A 17,043-nucleotide genomic window follows, 5' to 3' on the forward strand; every position below is an offset into this window, starting at 1 on the left:
GGCAAGCATGATGGAACATGTCTGGAATCCCAGTGACTTAGAAGGATGAGAAAGGAGGTTCACAACTTTGAGACCAGCCTCAGCAACTTAGCAAGGTCCTATCTCAAAAACAAACAAACAAACAAACCCAAAAACATAGGCTGGAGTTTGTGGTTCAGTGGTAGAATAACCCTGGATTCAATTCCTGGTATTACAAAAAAAAAAGGAAAGAAGGCAAATTCCTAGAAAGACACAAAACACCAATATGAACACAAGAAGAAATAAGACAACCTGAAAAACCCTGTATCTATTAAAGAAATTTAACTTAAAATTTGAAACTTTCCACAAAACAGTTCCATGTAGTTTCATTTGATGAATTCTCACAAGCATTTAAGACTAATCCTTCATGAACAGATATGAAAAAATCCCTAATATAAGCAAATCAAATTCAACAACACATCAAAAAGTAATACATGTGGGCTGGGTTGTGGTTCAGTGGTGGAATGCTTGTCTAGCATGTGTGAGGCACTGGGTTTGATTCTCAGCACCATATATACATAAATGAATAAAATAAAGGTTTATCAACATCTAAAAAATACATAAATAATTTTAAAAAGAGTATGTCTCTATATTAAAAAAAGTCATATATGATAAGCAAATGAAATTGATTCAAAGAATGCTAAGTTGGTTTAACATTCAAAAGAAATCAACACAGGGGATGGGGCTGTAGCTCAGTGGTACGGTGCCTGCCTAGCACACGTGAAGCCCTGGGTTCGATCCTCAACACCACATAAAAATAAAGGTATCATGTCCACCTACAACTAAAAATATGTATATTATTCTGATTCAGAATAACCAAAATCCAGAACTTGTCTGAAACACATCTATACTTAAGAGTCAATGATAAAAATCCACAAGGTATGAATTAGTATAAAACCTTGCATATGGGTTCATTGTCAACTAAAAAAAAAAAAAAAAAAAAGAGCTATTTAAAAAAAAAAAAAACTTGCATAAGATAGCAACAGAAAATGGAAACTATAACAAGAATAATAATGTTAAATTATATAAAATTTTTATGTTGTGTGCCTGACTGGCTCAGGACCACACATAACTCAGATTTACCCAGTTTTATGCAGACAACCAGGAAATTCAAAAGTAATGTTTGAGAATATAGCTTAGAGGTAAAGCATGTACTTAGCATGTGTGAGGCCCAGCATAACACACACAAAAAAGTTGACAGGTTAGATGAATTAAAGAACAGAATTAATTGCTACTATTATCAGAGTACTACACAGTCATAAAACAGCTATGGCATTCATTTCCAAAAGAAGAAAGAATAATCTCTTCCAGTAAATCATGTGAAAGTGGCTAAACTTGAAACAAGCTTTTCTTCACCAGCCCTAACATTCAGATTATCAACACTACAAATATTTGATTTGGGGAATAATATTTTTGCAACAGGACTTACATATAAAAAATAAACACTTTGTATGTGTTTGTGTGTGAGCACGCATGCGTACATTTGTGTATGAAACACAGAATAGCAGTTCTACAATACAGCAGCCAATCAAGAAAATATTTTTCAATATTATTAAAGTATGTAATTTCCTTAGTGCACCTGAACGTTCATACTGCTATGTGATAAAGCAATAATAATAAAGATTTGTAAAAGGAAGAAGTAATAATGACTAATTTTAGCAATACCACCACTTAAAATGGTTTTTAATCACTTTCTCACACACTATTAGAATAGTTTGCCTATGTTATTCTATCTTTCAAAATAGCTACAGTCAAATCACACAAATGAGAATTCTGTGATTGGACACAATTCTCAAATAAGGGAGAGGTAGAAAATACCAAGTAAAATACTAATACCAAGTATAATCAACTCAAAATGGATCAAAGACTTAAATCTAAGACTCAAAGTTATGAAACTACAAGAAGAAAACATAGGGGAAATGCTTCAGGACATTAGTCTGGGCAGAAAAAATTTTAATATGATCCCAAAAGTACAGACAACAAAAGCAAAATAACAAAAAACAGGTAAGAATGGGGAAAAAGAGGAACTCACATTGCTGGTAGGAATGGAAACGAATAGGGAGGTTCCTCAAAAAAATAAAAATACTATAATCCAGATACCCCACTACTGGATATATATCCAATAGAACTGAAATCAGTGTGTCAAGGAAAATCTACATTCACAAGCTTATTGCTGCACCATTCACAATCGACAATAGGTTGCTAGATGTCCACTAATGGATGAATGGGTAAAGAAAATGTGATTGATACACACACACACACAGGAGAATTATTCAACCAGAAAAAAAGAATGACAGGCTATCATTTGCAGCAACATGGATGGAACAAGAGGACATCATCATGTTAAGGGAAAGAAGTCAGGCACAGAAAGACGAACACTATATGTTCTTGTTTACATGTGGGAGCTAAAATGCTAATATGAAAGAAGTCCCAGAGGCTGGGAAAGATGTATGGAGGTAGAGAGAGAAAGAGAGGATGATTAGTAAGTACAGGGGTACAGATGCATAGGAAGAATGACTTTTAAATGTTCTATATACCACAGTAGGATACATATGATTGACAACAATTAATCAAATATTTCAGAATACCTAATTAAGAGAATTTTGGATATTCCTGCAAAACAAAGAAATGATAAATGTCTGAAGTGATGGATATGCCAATTACCCTGATCCAATCATTACATACTGTATAAGTATATTACCTGTATTGAAATGTCACAATGTACCCCATACAGATGTACATTACTATGTATCAATTTAAAAAAATCAAGTATAATGCCAATAAACTTACCTGATGCTCATCTGAAAACTCTGCCTCTACATACTTAGAATTATGAACAAATCTCAGTATCAATCTAAAATTGCAAGACCAGAACTACTATGTAAATTTTGTTTCAAAATACATTTCATATTGATATTCTGAAGTAGGTCCTATCACTTCATACCTGCCTTTAATACCAGTCATCATGCCAGGCAACTTCTCTCAGTTTTCATTCAAAGTATTAAGTCTATACTTCTAACAATATAAAAAATGGTATTCAAATGAATTTATTGCAAATTTTAAAGTAATTGACCAAAAATACACCTCAAAACAATGTATATAAGTGTAATCTTTTAATATGCCAAGAAAGAAATACTATTGAAAATAAGACATCATATTTTGTAATGTCTTCAAGTCTTATCTATTCACTCACTATATCTATGAATCCAATATTTCTCATTTTCTAATCATCCTATAGGAAGTCAGCATGCTAAATCAGATGGGTATTTCACAACTCACCTTAAAACATACTAGGTTAAGTTATTAGGATTACCTAGATGGATTACAGGGAAGCATAGCTTTCCCCATAGTTGCAACTCCAAGATTCTTACCCCAAAATTTGTGTCTTAGTTTCCTAAAGGTTTTTGTCCTATTGCTCCACTAACCACATCCCTCCACAACCTTCTCAAAATGAAACAAATTCATTTAACCTAACCCAGCTGGTCAATCCAGTTGCAGGGTTCCATAACACACAAACTCTGCTTGAAGAAAAAAATGGTCATCTCCCTAGATGCCAGAATCTGAACTCCTTGGATATGACTGAATAATTAACCAACCTGGTGGAAAGCAAAGCCTACTCCCAACTAGAAACTGAAATGTCATGTACTTACTGTCTGTATTCCCAGTGCTAGACTACTTTTACAAATGAGGACAACTGAATAGTGCTCCAATAAACCTGCAAATGCAGATCTCTCCTCAAAACACATATTTCCGTTCCTTTGGCTATATAATCAATAGTGAGATAGCTGGATCATATAGTAGTTCTACAGTAGTAGTGCTATAGTTTGGATCTTAAACGTCTCCAAATGCCTATGTGTTAAAGGTTTGGTTGACAGTCTGTGGCACTATTATGAGATGATGGAACCTTTAAGAGGTTAGGACCTAGTCGAAGTTAAATCACTGGGAGCATGCCCTTTGAAGGAAATATTGGGACCTGATTCCTCTTGTTTCTCTTTTTGCTTTCCAGCCTCCTTGAGGTAAGCAGCTTCCTCTGCCACATGCTCTGCCATAATGTGCTCTCTGGACACTACAGTCCCAAAGGCAACAGGGCCAAGTGACCATAGACTGAAACCTCTGAAACCATGAGTCAAAAAAAAAAAAAGAACTTTCCTTCCTTATATATTAATTTATCTCAGGTCTTTGTTACAGTGGCAGCTGACACTAAGTCAGGACATATAACCTAGGATCAGTCAATCAAACATCTCAGCCTCTGACACAACATGACGAGTTAGTGCCACAAAGAAACATGATTGGTGGCAGAGTAGAAGCAACAGTGCACACTTTCTAGAAGTATCAATGACAACAGTGCCAAAGGAATCATCCCATTCTAAATGTTACATTATAAGCAGCGTTACCTAATGGTCAAGGAATGCAGTAGCCATCTCTACATCAGACCACTTCTGTGACATAATTTTAGCTATGGATCTAGCATCTAGTTTCCAAATCTAGATCCCTACCCTTTGAAGAATTGTGTCCTTTCAATATACTGCTCTTCTTCTTAAATCAGCTACAGACAGCATCTATGATGTACAACTAAAATTGCAACTGATGTGTGGCTCTTCTAGACTCAATTGCCTTCTGATCATCACTCTGCTTTTATGTTTTTTAATGCAAGGCTTTTATATACCAAAGGTATCTGTTATTATCTATTCTCAACTTTCAGGTTCTAATTCCAGTGCCCCTTTCTAGACAAATAAACTATTCCTATCTTGATCACATAGTGCTCTTAGTTCAATTTAGAACTTAATTCTTCCCTAACTTTTAAGGGCAGTTTGCTTTAGTTTCCCAATTAAACTTTATAAACTCCTTGAAGACTAAAGTAACATCTTTTTTTTTTTTATTTTTATTTTTATCATAGATGGACACAATACCTCCATTTTATTCATTTATTTTTATGTGGTGCTGAGGTTCGAACTCGGCACCTCACACATTAGGCAAGAGCTCCACCACTGTGCTACAGCCCCAGCACATGAAGTAACATCTTAATGCCTTCATTATTAATACTCCTTGCCTGATATGGCATTACAGTCTTTGTTACCTGTTTCCTGACTAGATTCTTGTCTTTCAGTTTACTGAACTCCTCTAATTTCATACCTTCACGTAAGAGACCAAGCATGCTACTGATTTTTCCTGCTTTCAGAGTGAAACCATATAAACTATGAGTATTGAATAACAGGTATTATTAAAAGACTTTCTTTAACACATTCAAAAGTTTCATGTAAAAGAATTTACTCAGTTTAGGAGACTCTAAAGACAGATATTCAAAGAAGAAAATTTTTAACAATGTAAAAGCACTCACAGAAAATAAGCATATAAATATTTTGTGCAAACACAATTAAAACAAACAAAAATTATAATACCACAAGTTATTGAGTACCTATCATGTTCCAGACATCCTGTTAAGTGCTTTACATGAATTCTTATTAAAACTTTACAACAGCTTTGTGAGATGAATTCTACTCCTTTCACTTTTAGTTTGTTTTTTGAGGGGTTGGGAATTGAACCCAGGACCTTCAGCATGCCAGGGAAGGACTCTATAGCTGAGTTATATCCCCAGCCCTAGACTATTTTTACAGATGAGGGAAAAATGAAGCACAAAGACTCCCCAAGATCACTCATCTGGCAAGAAATAGAGCCACGATTCCAACTCAGATAGACCAACTCCAAAAAATTTAACTACTCTGCCCCCAATCAGGCCATGTTCAGGTACCACAGACACTTAACATCAGTTCTATTTCCCCTCCCCAACTTTATTAACTTCTGGGTTTGCATTTCCCAGAATAAATCATTCTCTTTCAGGGTTTTCTGCCTTAAACTCAGCTAATGCCTCAGGCTAGAATGACTGCTCTTTTTAATCCAGCTAGCAAAACCCTACTTTTCAAACAGTGGCTTAAAAACAACTTTCTCTGTGAAGCTTTCTTCATTCCTCCCACACTTTCTGCCCCCATTCCTGGGGGAAGAAACACATCACTTCTAGATCCATGGAAACAATGATTCAGATACTTGTATTGTTCAATTTATTTTAATTATAATTATATTTTTACAGGGCTCCCTACTGGACACTACATAGCACTGCAAGATTTAGACACAAATATTAGACTAAAATGTGTAATGGTTCCAGTTTAAGTTCAATTACAAGTTAAATGAATACTTTCTAGTAACCAAAACAGCATCACCGGGCTGGGGATATAGCTCAGTTGGTAGAGTGCTTGCTTCACATGCACAAGGCCCTGGGTTCAATCCACAACACCACAAAAAAAAAAACAGCATCATTCACTAGGTGCAGTGGCACACACCAATAATACCAGCAATTTGGGAGACTAAAGCAGGAGGATCACAAGTTTGAAGCCAGCCTCAGCAACTCAGCGAGACCCTAAGCAACTTATTAAGACACTGTCTCAAAATAAAAAGGGCTGAGGATATAGTCAGTAGTAAAGTGCCCCTGGGTTCAATTCCCCTTGTCCCTTACCCTTTCCCGCAAAAAACAACAGCATCATTCATTCTAATAATATTTTACCATCCTCTATATGGCTGCAGGCCTCAAAAATTCATTGGTGAGTAAAATTACTATCTTACACTCCCTAAGTTCAGAATAGAATTTTAAACTCATCTTTTCAATCATTTTTCAATGCCCACATTAACACTCTAGCATTACAACTTCTGAATAATACCAAAATTGTAGCAAATTACAAATATATTTAAATTGGAACTACTCTATCTACTAAATTTGTTAAAACAAAGGTCCAAGAGAAAGACAATCACAAAAACAGAGACAAAAATCAAATTATATAGCAAAAGATGCTGAATTAATCCACATATCAACACTTGCTCATTCTCTTCCATTCCTTTGCCATAATCTGCTTTCACTAAATTACTCTATCAAATGCTCCTTATTTTATAAGGGCTTTCTTGAGATACAATTTGCCTATCATACAATTTCCTAGTTAAAGTATATAGCTCCAAGCCAAGTATTGTGGCACACACCTGTAATTCCAGCTATCTGGGAGCCTGAAGCAGGAGATTCACAAATTCAAGACTAGCCTGGGCAATTTAGAGAGATTCTGCCTCAAAATAAAATTTTTAAAAAGGGCCAAGGATGTGTTCACTTCGGCAGCACATATACTAAAATTGGAACGATACAGAGAAGATTAGCATGGCCCCTGCGCAAGGATGACACGCAAATTCGTGAAGCGTTCCATATTTTTACAAACAGAGAAACAACATGTATCCCATTTGTTTACAATAAAAAAAAAAAGAAAAAAAATTCACACAGAATGATTTTGTGCTAGGGACAATGGAAAATATCAAAGAAAAAAAAAAAAAAAGGGCCAAGGATGTAGCTCAGTGGAGGGCATTTGCCTAGCATGTGCAAGGACCCAGGCTCAAACACCAGTATTACAAAACAAATGTAAATAAATATATTTATGAGTGTGTAAATAAAATAAACAATTCAGAGTTACACAACTATCCATAGTTGATTTTCCATTTTCATCACCCTAAAAAGAAACCTGTACCCATTTAGCACTCTTTCTTTGTATCAGTCAGGGTTCTGGAAAAGAAGAACCAACAGCATGTGTATGTGCACACACACACACATAGATTCATTTAAAGAAATTGGTTTATGTGACTATGGAACCGGGCAAGTCTAAAATCAGCATTGTCAGGCTGGAGAGTCAGGGAAGAGCTGCTACTGCAGTCTTAACCAATGGTTCCCTGGAGACAGAATTCCTTTTGGGGGGCAGAGGTGAGGGGGTCTCAGTCTTTTCTCCTAAGGGATTCAACTGATTAGAAAAGGTTGCTCACATTACAGAGGAAATATACTTTACTCAAAGTTTACTGCTATAAATGTTAATCACATCTAAGAAATACCTTCACAGCAACATCTAGACTGGTATTTAACCAAAAACTAGATATCACAGCCTAGCCAAATTGACACATAAAATTAACAATCACTCTCCCCATTACTCCCTGCCCCTACCAACCTGTCTCAAAATAAAAAATAAAAAGGACTAGGAATGTAGTTCTGTGATAAAGTATCCCTGGGTTCAATCCCCAGGGTTCAGAATAAATGTCTAGTACTTGGTTTTTATTTTGGGGAGAAGAATCTAGATTCCAGTTTTAACTTCTTTAATTACTACTAAATGAACTTGTGCAAATAACCTCTAAACATCAAACTCCTTTTGGATAAAAAGAGTCAGACCATAGTGTTCTTACTTTCTAAGAGTGTTAAAGAGATCAAATAAAAGAAGAAAACATCTTGAATACTTTAAAACTTCCCCCCAAAAAGTATTATTCTGTATAATACATATATATATATATATCTATATGCTCAATACTAATATAAACCACATGATTACCTATACCCCAAAACACTTAGCAAAGTGTCTTGAACATTACTATTCTCAATAAGAAATGATTTATACAAAGACTATATATTGGTAATTGAGTCCATGATCTCAAATTGAGAACTAACTTGAATGACCTTCTGATCTTTCAGGGGCTTATAGAAATACAACTGCTCCATTGTTCATATTTCCTTCATTCAAATTTTTTATAGTACTCACTCCTTTGTTCTCAAGTGTTTGCCTCAGGGAAAAGTACATTAGCATCATGGTTATTTTGTTGTCTATGTCCTATAATGAAATTATATATTAAATTCTATAGGACTATAAAGAAAGAAGCAATTAATTATCCAGTTAGTGGGAGAAAAGAAAAGTTTCACATTGGAACAAAGCCTCAAGGAATGAAGGAGAGAGGTCATTCTGGAAGGGAAAACAGCAAATGGCATTTGTAGAAATAGTAAGCACTAGCGGAGAGTTGGTACAGAATTTGGGATAAAGGAAAAACTGTAATAAAAGATAAAGCTGAGAGGGGAAAAAAAGGAAATGAGAACCAGATTTTAATGTTAAAAATTAATGGGAAACAACCAAGATTTCTGAGCAGGGGTGTTAATTGTCTACCTGAAGTACCAGTAACAGAAGTACGGTACCCAGGAAAGGAAAGAGTACTGACAACATTTCAGCAGCTAATAAATGCCAACCTTTTTCTTGATTCAAATAATCATCAAGTAACCAACATACATTAAGAATCAATCTCACAATCTTTTCACTTAAACCCAAAATGACAGACACTCTCCTCTCTATTTACCAAAGAGAATGGATACTAATCTCTAACATAAATACCACTTAAGAAAACCAAATAAGAGCCTGAGAAGCTAGAGTGAATTTAACTTAAGGAGTAAAATCAAATAAATAAATGGGGGGGGAAAAAGGCTTAAGTGTACACACCCATAAAATTATACATACGTATATTTTCCCCCACCCAGTGGTAGGGATGGAATTCAGGGCCTTGCACACACTAGGCAAGTGCTCTGTCATTGAGTTATCTCTCCTGCCCATTTTGTTTTGTGACGGGGTCTTGCTAACTTGCCCAGGTAGGCCTTGAACTTGTGATCTTCCTGCCTCAGTTTCCTAAGTAGCTGGGATTACAGGCATGCACCACCCAACACTCATACATTTTTTTTTTTTTTTTGGATAGAACTAGGGATTAAACCCCAGGCCTGAGAATGCTAGGCAAGCATTCTACCACTGAGCTACATCCTCAGCCCACCACCCACACTTTTAACAACTTGAAATAACAAAGAAAATAGTTCATCCATTTTCCACTATTGTAAAAACTAACACTGACGGCACAGTGGTGCATGCCTGTGATCCCAGGAACTCCAAGACTGAGGCAGAAGGACTGCAAGTTTGAGGCCAGTCTCAAAAACAGTCAGGCCAAGCATGGTTGTACATGCCTGTAATCCCAGTGGCTAGGGATGCTGAGGCAGGAAGATATGAGTTTGAAGTCAACCATAGCAACTTAGTGAGGTCCTATGCAACTTAGTGAAAGCCTGTCTCAAAAAACCAACAGGGCTGGTGTTGTAGCTCAGTGGTGGTGTGCTTACCTGGCCTGTCATGTTTAGACATGTAAAGAAAAAGGAAAGAAACAATCTTGGTTTCTTCCTTTGCAAAGACTTCTTGCAATGTCATTGGAACATGCCTTATCATTCCTCCTTCTTGCCTTTGCTTAAGAAATTTCTCCCACCCAAAGCTCCTTTCCTTGACAGACTCTATCTATAGTCTGCCCTTTATTAAAAATTCTAAGGTGTAAGGACTGGGGTTTTTAACTGAGTGGCCACTTTGCCTAGTATAAGCAAAACCCTGAGTTCAATCTGCAGTCACATACACACACACACACACACAGTAGTAAGGTCAATAAAATCTTTAGATCCTACAGTTTCTCTCTTTGCTGAAGTTCTAATGGACAATTTAACACTCTTTGTCAATTAATCTTTTTATTCCAACTGCCCTTACAAAATCACATCTTAGCTAAAACATTACAAAGCTTTAGAATGACCTTTGTTATGAACTTGGGCTGTAGAATCAAGAATAAAAACATCTGGGCTCAAATCTCAGTTCTACCATTTACTAGCTATGTGAACTTGGACAAGTTAACCTAACCTAATTTCTCTGTGCCTCAATTTCCTCATATTCGTGTGGGAAAAGTAAGCACCTGCCTCAGAAAGTTGAAGATTAAATAAATAAGTTAACAGGTAAAGCACTTAGTTGAATCTTTTTGGCTTGTTTTGTTTGGATTCCGGGAACTGAACTCAGGGGTGCTCTACCACTAAGCTACAACCACCTCCCTTTTTAAGTTTTTCTTTTGAGATAGGTCTTGCTAAGTTGCTGAGGCTGGTTCCTCACTTGTGATCTTCCTGCCTCAGCCTCCCAAGTTGCGGGGATTACAGGCCTGTGTCACTGCTCCTGGCACATGTAAAACATTAAGAACAGGGCCTGGTACATAGTGCACAAGTGTTGGTTAAACACTCATTTTTTCCTTGTTCCAGGTCAGTCTGTACATACTGTACTTACACCTTTCTTAAATGGTGGTTTTAGTATCAGTGCTCTACTCAGAACTCTCCTTGGCCTCTACTAAATAAAACAAAGGGTCCACATTCTTAGCTTGGTAATGAAGGCACTGTGCAACCCGGCACCACACTACTCAACTTTATTTACTCAACATCTACTTTATACAAAATAGTAGGAAACAGACACATAAGGTAGAGTCCCTCTCCTCCAGGGTCTGATAGTTAATTATAAAGGCACAAACATAAAAACAACGTCATATAGAATGGATGTTTACCCACATCTCTCCAAAAGAACACTCCAATGCAATAAAATCAGTTTCCTCAGCAATGGGAAGATGCCAAGCTGAATCAAAATTTTCTCCTTTTGTTTTATTCCAACCACATCCCCTGAAAACAAAAACAACTAAAAAATACTTTACTTTTATTTATCCACTCCATCACTTACTTATGGTTTAAACACATATATTAACATCTCAATCAACTGTTTTCAAGGTGAACAATCACCCTCTCAATATAATATATAATAAGCTCCTAGAAAGAAGGAATAGTCACTTCTTAGGAGTTGCCATTTCCTCCCCCCTCACCACCATCCTTCCCTAAAACAGATCATGACACAACAGGTGCTCAAACATATACAAAGTGAGAATGGCCAGTACTACAAAGTAAATTATAATGAGACTGTGGTAGACTACCTTGTCAACCACTAGCCTGTCACTAGTGCCCAAAGTGCTCAAATCAAAAGGGGTCATCCAAATCCCAAGTCTATTCACCAACTCCTTCTGTGTAACTACCCTATGAGTAGATTTGCTTGATCATGAGTACTTCTGAGTCAACTGAAGGACGAATAATTAATTGTTTTGTTGCCCAACTTAAAGAGTTTGAACTCCAAAATGGAGTGAAGGATGATACACAGAGCCAGCATCCAAGCAGGACAATTGTTACATCCCTGAGACGATGATTTGGGAAAAATTATTAAAATCACCACTTTGTGGCAAACCTGTCATCCTCCAACATGCAGGTTTAAATACAATGAAACCTTCCATGAATTTAGCTTTAAAAAGTGTCACCTAGATTTCCATCTGCCTACATTTTGTCAGTTTTCTATAATGAATGTTATTTGAATAATCAAAAAAGTTTCAAGGGTTTATTATTTCTTCCAGCTTTTAATAGACCTCCCAAGTTACCCACAAATTGAAAGTCAACCAAAGGGCACATTAATCCAATTTCCCACCCCACCAAGCAAAATGTCTATTTAGACAAAGTTATCAACTTTATTAGTTTCTGTTTTTAAAAATTATTTCTATATGTATTATATTAACAAAAAATAATTTTTCATTACCTTCCTAACACTCCACAGCACAACAGCAAATTGCAAAGTGCTATTCTGTCAAGAGGATTCCCTGTTCTCCCACAAACACCCTCCTTACTAAGTACTGAGCCCTTAATAAGAGCCAGGCACAGGGTGCTAAGTGATTTACATAATTATCTCAATCCTCAAAACAATAGGAGGGGGGTTGGGGGGCTGGGGATAAAGCTCAGTGGTAGGCTTCTGCTTAATACTCCAAGATCCTGGGACCAGTTGGGGTTGGGGGGAGCTTAGAAAAAATGTTTAAAATGTTTGTTTAACAACAAACTTCTTTGAAATGATACCTATAGGAGAGGATTTTTGTGTTACATAAAGGAATTTACTGGGGATATATATTAGGCCTGGGGAATTTTGTAATTAGCTGATTATAGCAGAAATCTCCAAGCTACAAATTTCACATCGAAAACAGTAAATGATGTTTGGTCAAACAGGTGTGGTTTTCTTCAATATCTTCCAGTGTCTGGCACATAACAGATGATCAATAAAAACCTATCTATCCAAACCAAAACTTTAATTCCTAAAACAACTTGAAAGCATGGCAAGATCTGACAGGTTATTATTTTAACTAGACTATGTGGTACAATAGTTAATAGTTCTATGTACACATTAATTGCCTCATATTCTGAATGCTATTTTAGCTAATAAGCCAAAAGAAACAGGGAAAATGATAGAAATAAAAGCAAGTCTATACTTCAAAGATAAGGTTTTTTCTGTGTCTGTGTGTGTGTGTGTGTGCATGTGTGTGTGTGTAACTGGGGATCAAGCCCAGGCCTTGCACATGATAGGCAAGCACTCTACTTCTAAGCTACATTCCCAGCCAAAAGATAAAAAGTTTTTCAAAATAACAAATTCCATTTAAAATTTTAACATGGTGTCTAAATTCATAACTACTCAATACTGATATATTCTTAAATCATCCCAAAATAGTTGGGTTTTTGTTTGCTTGTTTGTTTTTGTGGTGCTGGGGAACTGAACTCATGGTCTCAAGCATGCTAAGCTAGTGCTCTACCACTGAACAATCTATTCCCCAGCCCCTATTGATCTATTCATAGTCATCTCAAATTAACCTACTATGAGGGTTTTGGTATAGCCATGGAAAGCACTGTGCATGCAACACTACTTAAAAAAAGAAAAATTTTAGTGTCCTTTGTTGAATCAAAGAAAGTATATTTAATAGTATATTTAGCAGTATACACTGTGAGTAAACCTATTATCATCATGATTAGGTTGAACCAAACTGTTGTCCAGGGACATAAAAAGGCAAAAATGTAAAAGCTGGTTCAATTAAGACACTAGTAAACTGACACTTCAGTTCAATAGCTGGAAAAATGAGCTCCAAGAACACTCATTTTAAAGGATTACAAAATCTATGAAGTCTTTGAAGCACCCAAACTTTAGCTTCCAGGGAGAAAAAGGAGTCTGTTTCACAGGTAAATGAGCAGTTGGTGTTAATACAAAAAAATTAACATAATTTTTCAGTTTTCATCCTACACAGAGTAGGTTATAGGTATTATGCAAGCACACAGCACTTGGGCAATCTCTTCCTCCTCTATTTAAAAGATAATTTATATAATAACTCTCTAAGTCAGTAGCTACAGAAGTATTTTCTCTCCTCCTTTTGAGGTTCATGTTTCTTTCATTTCAAAAAACTACTCTTGAAGACTTACATTCTTTTAAAAAAGACTTAATCATTTAACTCAAAGACGGGGCAAAAAGTCAGGAGATGAAACCTGAGATATTCCTAATAGTCTTACATAACTTACTTTAAGTTGGAATTGATTCAGTAGTTCAAATAAAAACTTTAGGTTTAGGCACAAAGATGAACTCTGGTATACACCCCCACACAAGATAAAAGAGTCTTCAAAAAGTGAAAGGATCTTACTCTTTTGACTTCTTAAATTAAAAGCATACACATACATTAATTAGAGTGCCAACATAAAAATGCCAAAATGGTTACACTTAAAATGAAAAGCACTGAATTCATTCTATTATATTTAAGTAATGCTATAAATGATAGCATTGGATATAATTTCAGAAAATAAGCAAGTTTCCTAACACTAATGTTTTACTATATCACCCTGTAAGAAAACATTATGTATTTAATAAGTGCTGCAGGGAACATTAAAAAATGATTTTCAAAAGTAATAGGTATATGTTTTTACCCAACTTGTAAACAAAACTCTGAAAACAAAAATTTACAGTTGTTCACACTTAATAAAGTTGCTTTGATTATTGCAAATTATTCCTTCAAAAGTAAATGTGTATCAGACCTCTGAAAAACATTAAGTTTACACATGCAATTATCCTTACTAGAAAGGCCCTTATCTGAACTCAACTAAAAGCTGTGTTAACTACATTTCACCACAGGGACACTTGAGCCCCAGAGTAATACCGGCCAAATTTCCCGAATTGCTTTGGGAACTGCTGCTTGCTTAATCAAGCACTGAAGTGCAGATTCACCTTTCTAAAAAGACTGAAAGCAAGATGCCAAATTTCACTATCTAGTTTTCCAAACGAATTAGGGTTTGGGATTTCACTGGGAATGACCATGTTATCAAGATGCCATCGCCCTCCTGAGGCATTTAATTACAATATCTTCTCTGTTTTCATTCAACCACCTCAATTAAATTTCCACTAGAATCAGGCACACAAAAAAATTGGTTCCATGGCCTTGCCGACAGTGTCCTGGGGATGCAAACCCTGGGATCCTGCATACATTATGGCTCTTAGAGCAAAGAGAAAGGAAAAGATTGTTAGACAATGTGGTGAAATTACCTTGCCCGTCTTGTGATCAAACCAGACCAGAGCATGGTTCCTTGACAGCACTTTACAATCAAAGGTGGCATTATTCTGTGCTGGTCGACAGCGTGCCACTGAGCGGCCAATCTTGATGGGCTCATCCAGGTAGACATGACGCTCCTGAAAAGGGTGCGAGTTCGGGCGGCAAGTGAAGATGGCCAAGGCAGACGGCATCGAGGACAGACTGGGGGTGTCTCTCCTACCAGGGACAACGAGGAGTTCCTCCAGATTCGGAATGCTCTTCACAAGCCTATGCCCCTATCCCCCCCAAAATTTTAAATTAAAACAAACTGCACATTGTCTAAGCATAACCAGTGAACATCAACATCTCTTCACTTGGGTGGGAAGACAAGCAAGCGCCAAGTCCCATCACCTCCTTTAAAACACAGCAGCGCCCAGATCACAAAAAGTCCCCAACTGGCATCTTTCAGTCCATCTTCCCTGGGAAGAAAAGGCTCAAACATCGGGCAGCTTCGGCCAAGAAAACTCCTGGAAGACAGTTTGGGGACTGGAGGTATCCAAGCAGATGAGTCACACACCAATTCTTGTGTTTTGTTTGAGATCGCGGCCGCTTCTCCCCCTCGGTGGCGGAAACGTTGCAGCACTGCAGCATGAAGGAAGGGTCGGTACGGTGTGGCCAGGAAGGTCCTCTGAGGCCAAAGAGAAATGAAGCCAAGCACTTCTGGGCAGCCACCACCGGTGCTCAAGGGCCTCGGGGGTGGAGAGGCGAAGGCGACGGCGAGGGGGTCTAGAGGGCTAGCCGGACAGTCTGCATTGCCACTGCTGCGCGGAGGCCGCCCGGGAGTGGGCAGGGGTCCCGGCCAGGCACGAGCCGAGGCGGCGGCCCTCAGCGCGAGAGGTGGAGGCCGGCAGGGGCTCGGGCAGCAGTCGAGTTGGGACTCCCCGGCACCTGGCGGACGTCCCCGCGACCAGGGCGGGGACCCGGCACAGCAGGCCGGTGCGGACCGAGCGAGGCGCTACCCCAGGGAGGCTTGAGCGACCGGGCCGGCGGGAAGTTGGTTCTTGGACGCCTGGGCTCCCGGCTGCCGCTCAGCACATGGGCCGCTTCCCCTTAGGGTTGCCCCCGGGAGGGTCGCATCTCAGGGACCGCAGCCGCAGCTCCCGGAGGACGAGGAGGTGGGGGAGGGAGACTGGCCCGGAGATTGAGGGAGAGGCCTGGAGGCCCCGGGTTGGGTCCGCCACAGCCTCCACCGCTCGCGGCCAGTAGGGCAAGCTCAGGCTGTACCCGACGAGGCAGGAAACTTTCCGACCTGGTGAGAAAAACATCAAAACAAACGGCCGTCAGGAGCCGGTGCCCGCTGGTCTCAGCCCTCGCCCCCCTCAGCCAGACCCCGCCAGTCCCGCCGCTGACCACGACCTGGGCGGTTCTCTCCGCAAGAAGGCTGCGGAGATTTGGAGCAAGACCGCCACGACCGGTCCTGCCTTCCTCCGGTCGCCGCCGCCTCAGCTTACCTTGCCAGCGCCGGCCGCCATAGTGACTCTGACTGAAACCTACCCGGTGCACCGCCACGGGAACGCGCACCCTTTTCAAGGGCCCTCCTACCCCCTCTCTCGTGCCGTAGTCCGGGGATGTCACGTGAACGACGCCGCGAAAGCCATGTTGGTCGAGGGCAAAAAGAGGGCAAACTAATTTTTAACCAAACTCTGGGTGCCATCTTAGTTAAGGGCTGAAGGCTTCAAACCTCCGGAAAACCTTGACGACCATTTTGGTTGAGGGCAAGAAAGAATTTGAGTGGTTGAAAATTTCATAAATGAACTGTGCCTACTTTCTGTTTTACCTTCTTAGTAAGAAGGTAACAATTTTTACTAAATTTCTTCAGGGCATCTATCACTGAAAATACTAACTAGCAAAGAGGACAGAGTCAGTCAATGGTAATATTCATCAGGAGCC

At 38.6% G+C, this 17,043-nt stretch overlaps 1 protein-coding gene across 38 annotated transcripts in view; it reads right to left on the reverse strand.

Moving 5' to 3' along the window:
• Positions 1 to 16,727, reverse strand: part of SLMAP (sarcolemma associated protein) — a 150,020-nt gene extending 133,293 nt beyond the window's left edge. For 27 of the 38 annotated variants that reach the window (XM_079116450.1, XM_079116440.1, XM_079116443.1 and 24 more), the window contains exons 1-2: positions 16,605 to 16,726; positions 15,108 to 16,402 (exon numbers count right to left, since the gene is read on the reverse strand). In XM_079116450.1, the coding sequence (XP_078972576.1) occupies positions 15,108 to 15,305 (198 nt within the window). In that variant the 5' untranslated portion in view covers positions 15,306 to 16,402; positions 16,605 to 16,726. Of the gene's footprint in view, positions 1 to 15,107; positions 16,403 to 16,503 lie in introns of all 38 variants that reach the window. The other 11 variants (XM_079116423.1, XM_079116422.1, XM_079116451.1 and 8 more) reach the window with 3 other exon arrangements.
• Between the last annotated feature and the right edge of the window lie 316 nt (positions 16,728 to 17,043).

Source organism: Sciurus vulgaris (genome assembly GCF_902686455.1).
Source record: "Sciurus vulgaris genome assembly, chromosome: 16".
Lineage (NCBI taxonomy): Eukaryota > Metazoa > Chordata > Mammalia > Rodentia > Sciuridae > Sciurus > Sciurus vulgaris.